This window comes from Octopus bimaculoides, chromosome 17 (assembly GCF_001194135.2).
Source record: "Octopus bimaculoides isolate UCB-OBI-ISO-001 chromosome 17, ASM119413v2, whole genome shotgun sequence".
Classification (NCBI taxonomy): domain Eukaryota; kingdom Metazoa; phylum Mollusca; class Cephalopoda; order Octopoda; family Octopodidae; genus Octopus; species Octopus bimaculoides.
In genome coordinates, this window is record NC_068997.1 from 46,016,716 (window position 1) to 46,022,497 (window position 5,782).

A 5,782-nucleotide genomic window follows, 5' to 3' on the forward strand; every position below is an offset into this window, starting at 1 on the left:
ATATATTAAATATTTCAGGGTTTTTGTGTTTTTTTACTGATTCAAAAGGAAAGGGCAGTGCCCATGGTTTTTACAAGTTCTCCAAGGCTGGTAAGAAATATCAGAACTATTTCTTTTGAACAGTTGCAATTAATAGCTGCAGTGAAAGAATTCCAGAAAACCAGCATCCAGAGAGAAATGACTGAGTATAGTGGTTATTATGGGGCTGGGGTGGGAGGAGGAGCGGGGAAGTGAAGGAAAAAAAAAAGAATGAGTGCCAAAGTGGAGGTGGCACAAGATCTGCCTTCATTAAGAAACAGGCTATGGGCATGGCCTTTTTTTACTCCTGACAAAACCATTAAAAGAAAAAATTTTTTTAATGAAAACACAAAAAACTCCTGTAAAGAATTTTACATTTCTTCAATTTAAGATATATCCTGTTAATGTGCAATAATCTTTGGATATTGTACATTATCTGTACATTATTTGGAGAGAGGAGAGGATGGGAAAGACATGTTTTTGGAATTAAGGTAGGTGTGTGTTGGCAAGTGACTCCATACCAATCAGTCAGGTGACATTTAAAAAAAATTTTTTTTTATGCAGCCTGTTAGTAAGAGCTGCTGTTTGCAATCAAACAAAGAACTGTTAAAGAAAATTGTTTATGAGATTTAATGTTATTTTGTGTAATCCAGGGAATATACAAAGTGTTGGAGTAACAGAAGATCATGATAACAATCTTGAGAGGAATCTTCATTGTATTTTCACCACAGAGCAAAACTCTACCAAAAACACTTGTAGTTCAGGAAGAGTGACTGGTATGATTTACCCACCACTGACAACAAAAGACAAGAGCAAAACTTAACATGCTTGCCTAACTAAGCATACACAACTACATTGTCAAATGTCATTAAGAAGACACCTCCAGCACTTTGAATCCCTCTCTCTTCTTAGCAACTATCAGTAAGGCTTTCATAAATGTGAGATACATAACAACACATACAAGGTTGCTGTTGGTATTTTGAATATAAGTACTAATGAGTAATTACTATCATTAATTCAATAATAAAAAACATTATGTGAAAATGAAGAAGAAAATTTCATTCAACATACTGTGCCGTACTGGCTACAAAGCCTTTTCAGCTCATCCAAACAGGTCTTTGAAGTAAAACCTGTGATCCTCAAATTCCAACGGTGGTTCCGAGCTATTAAATGCAGAAAAAACACTCGACAATTATATATACATATATATACGCACACACACACATACATACATACAGGGTGTCCCTAAAGTCTGGACACATAGGCAAAATGTATATTTTCACAAAATACACATAAAATTTTCAACAATATTTTATACAATTGGAAGATTAACAAATAACATCTTCAATACGATTTCCACCATTTCTGATGCAAAAGGTTGATGCATTTTGCAAGATTTACGTGAACCCGATTAAATAACTCCACACTGCCATCAATCTGAGCACATTCACTCTTATATGCATTCCATCAAGTGGTGTTGCACCTGTGATTTTCAATCAGTACCTTTTCTCCCAGAAAAATTAAAAAAGAAGTCAAGGGGGCTAAGATCTGGTGAACAAGGAGATCACTCCACAAGATTACATCTTCCAATCCAGTTAGGGAAATAGTCATTCAGCTAATCTCTTACCACTGTGGCAAATTGGAAGAGGTGTCATCTTGTTGGAACCACCCAAAGTTCTTCACCTAGCTTTTTCAAAGTTGGGGCATTAACTGGTTTCTTAACATGGTGAGATAAGTCTCATCTGTTACACATTCACTGAAGAAAAAATGGCCCCAACACGAGATTTCCTAGTGTCCAGACTTTAGGGACACCCTATGTGTGTGTATTACACATATGAAATGAACCAATAAATATGCAACACAACTCTTCTGCTTATATTCTTTTATTGGTTTCAGTCATTTGACTGCAGCCATGCTGGAGCACCGCCTTTAGTCAAACGAATCGACTCTCTTTGTAAGCCTAGCACTTATTCTATTGGTCTCTTTTGCTGAACTGCTAAGTTACAGGGACATAAACACATCAACATTGGTTGTCAAGCGATGGTGGGGGGAACAAACACAGACACATAAACATATATACATGACGGGCTTCTTTCAGTTTCCGTCTACCAAATCCACTCACAAGGCTTTGGCCGGCCCGAGGCTATAGTAGAAAACACTTGCCCAAGGTGCCAAGCAGTGGGACTGAACCCGGAACCGTATGGTTGGGAAGCAAGCTTCTTATTTCTTTATTGCCAACAAGGGGCTAAATATAGAGGGGACAAACAAGGATAGACAAACGGATTAAGTTGATTACATCGACCCCAGTGTGTAACTGGTACTTAATTTATCGACCCCGAAAGGATGAAAGGCAAAGTTGACCTCGGCGGAATTTGAACTGAGAATGTAACGGCAAACGAAATACCGCTAAGCATTTCGCCCAGTGTGCTAACGTTTCTGCCAGCTTCTTACCACACAGCCACACCTGCGCCTGTTCAAATTTCAAATATCTCAAACTGTTACAATAAGCTTAGAAAGTAAGAAAGAAAGAAATCCAAGAAAACATAGAAAACTTACGTTTGTCAATGTCCGACTGATCCCTGCAACAATAAAACAAAATGTTTAGAAATATCAGAAAAATATTACGAATACTGAATGCTAAGAGACAGAATAGAAATGTTATTTCAACATTCAAATAAAATAGAATTAGAAACAAATTTATATTATACAACTTTACATCAAGATTCTCAATCTAAACAACCAGGCAGAGATATATTGAAGTTTACAAATAAATAAGCAGTGTATATATACATATGAGTGTGTGTGTGTATATATGCATATATATAAAGGGTTAACAGTGAAAGCCCATGAGCGTCAGGCTCATAACCATGAGGTAGTGAGTTCCGTTCCTGTACCGGACGGTGTGTTGTGTTCTTGAGCAAGACACTTTATTTCACGTTGGTCCAGTTTGCTGAGCTGTAGAAATGAGTTGTGACATCATTGGTGCCTTCGGCCATGACTGACCATGGGATTGCACCTAGAAAGTTACCCTCCCAGGCACAAGTCCGGGCAAGGTTGTTTTATGGAAGACCAGCAGTCGCCCATGCATACCGGCCTCCCCTCTCCACACCACCAGTGTTATCCAAGGGAAAGGCAAATGGGCCGATACAGCTTGGCACATGATGTCGCAACCCATTTCTACAACTGAGTGAACTGGAGCAACGTGAAATAAAGTGTCTTGCTCATGAACACAACATACAGCCCGGTCTGGGATTCGAACTTACAACCTCACGACCGTAAGCCTGACACTCTAACCACTGAGCCATGTGCCTTCACACACACACACTGAGAAGTACGATCATTTAACTAATAACATCTTTAAATCAAAGCAATGGGAAAGATGACAAGTGAACCAACCTTTTTGGCCTAACATGACCTTTCATTTTAGTTTGCTCTGTTTCCTTCTGAGCATTTTCTTCAATTATTTTCTCCATTTCAATTCTGCCATTTGTTTCTTCATTTACCGTTGTGTCCATTTTCACATTATCTGTCTCGGATGCCATTAAATCAGCTTCTAGATCACTTTGTGTGTCATCAACATGTACAATCAGTGAAACATCTTTTTCACTCTGCTGATCGGGGGAAATATCCATATTGATTGTGTCTTTCAATGCAAATGGAGCTTCACATAGAACGCAGGTGGGTGTTGGAGATGAACTATCTGAGAGAGCTGTTTTGACCACAAATTTAAAATGGAGTTGAAATTTCACTTTTTTTTTCTGGAGGATGAAGATGACTGTTCAAACAATGCTACAGAAGGTAAATTCAAGAAAAAAGACAATTGACAGGAAATGAAAACTTGTTTAATCTTATTCATCAACAGACTACGGTATTTAAATCAGGGGCTCTCAACCATTTTTTACTTATGGACCCCTTTGATAACTATTTTCTACAGTCGTATCCAAAAGTTTGGAACATTTTTTTAAAAACTGATATATTTATGCCCAAGTACAATTTGATTAAAAAATATACAACGTATACATTTGAGCAATTAATATAAAAATTCTAATTTTCAGACCGATGTTCCAAACTTTTGGCCAAGTAAGAATATACTGCAAATTTTTGTTTTTACACTATTATCATATTGCATTCACAGTATTTACTGTTTTACAAAATTAAATTAGAAAATTGGACAAAACAAAGAACACAAGTGAAAAAAATTAAAAAGAAAAAACCCAAAACAATTCACAACCTTTTGATGAAAAGTTGGGGGCACTGGAAAAACCTCTCTAATGGCTATTGAGGCACGCCAGCACGCTTGCAGCGTTGTTGCGAGTGATGGCAAGGCTGATTTGCTGGAACAGCCAAGCGCCCTGACGAGCCTCACCAGTTACCTCTGCAAGGTGGGTTGTCAGTGAAGACAAGAATCTCACAGTTAGTGATCTGACCTCCACCAAACATCTTAAATGCCACAGGATGGAAAATGTAGTTGGCTGACAGATCGCACTATTTCAGGATTTTGTTCTGCTCGGCCACAGAAGCTGTGGATCTCGCCCTGACCACAGCATCCAAGATGTGAGAAGAAGCAAAGGAGTCGCTAACTATGACATCCCAGACAAGGTATCTGCTCTGCGACTAGGGGCACAGGGTGAGGCCATTAGGTCCGCAGTGGGAATGAACCTGGAACCATGTGGTTGGTAAGCAAGCTACTTACCACACAGCCACTCCTACGCCTATATGTAAATAAATATATATTTTTTTTTTATATACAACCATCCAGCATTCTGAACGCCTTTTTCTTTCATATGTATTAAATCTGTACATTGCCACCAATACTTCGAAGATATATATATGTATATACATACTCTTTTACTTGTTTCAGTCTTTTGACTGTGGCCATGCTGGAGCACCACCTTTAGTCGAGCAAATCGACCCCAAGACTTATTCTTTGGAAGCCTAGTACTTATTCTATCGGTCTCTTTTGCCAAACCGCTAAGTTACGGGGACATAAACACACCAGCATCGGTTGTCAAGCGATGTTGGGGGGGACAAACAGACATACAAACACACACACACATATATATATACATATATACGACGGGCTTCTTTCAGTTTCCGCCTACCAAATCCACTCACAAGGCTTTGGTCGGTCCGAGGCTATAGTAGAAGACACTTGCCCAAGATGCCACGCAGTGGGACTGAACTCGGGACCATGTGGTTGGTAAGCAAGCTACTTACCACATAGCCACTCCTACGCCTATACATATATACTTTCATTTGACTGCGGCCATGCTGGAGCACCGCCTAGTATTTATTTTATCGGTCATTATGTCGAACCGCTACGTTACGGAGACAAGCACACCAACACCAATTGTCAAGCAGTGGTAGGGGACAAACAGATACAAAGACATATACACACACACATATATATACACGACAGGCTTCTTTCAGTTTATGTTTACGAAATCCACTTACAAGGCTTTGGGGTCAATATAAAGATCTTCACCTGTCATAAATTTCGGTAAAATGGGTATATATTGATTTTGGCAAACTTACGGTATTAGTACCGTTACTGTCAAACTTGTTTACATTTGAAGAAGATCGTCGCTCTCCGTAAAAATTTTAATTTTTTTATATATGTAGGGTAGAGGGGGTATCTTTTCAAGTGGACGTAAAAGCGAAATAGACGATCATCTTCACGAATGTAAATAAACACACGTGGTTTGTAACTAGCAGTTGTGTGTTCTTGTAATGAAAGATCACCATTTTTTTTTTTTTTTTTTTT

General features: G+C 38.6%; 1 protein-coding gene across 1 annotated transcript in view; it reads right to left on the reverse strand.

The window, feature by feature from the left end:
• The window catches only part of LOC106879425 (SAFB-like transcription modulator), a 20,452-nt gene that overhangs the window by 13,067 nt on the left and 1,603 nt on the right, over positions 1-5,782 (reverse strand). The window contains exons 2-4 of the mRNA XM_014928981.2: positions 3,415-3,807; positions 2,575-2,597; positions 1,090-1,181 (exon numbers count right to left, since the gene is read on the reverse strand). Coding sequence (XP_014784467.1) covers positions 1,090-1,181; positions 2,575-2,597; positions 3,415-3,650 — 351 coding nt within the window. The 5' untranslated portion in view covers positions 3,651-3,807. The remainder of the gene's footprint in view (positions 1-1,089; positions 1,182-2,574; positions 2,598-3,414; positions 3,808-5,782) is intronic.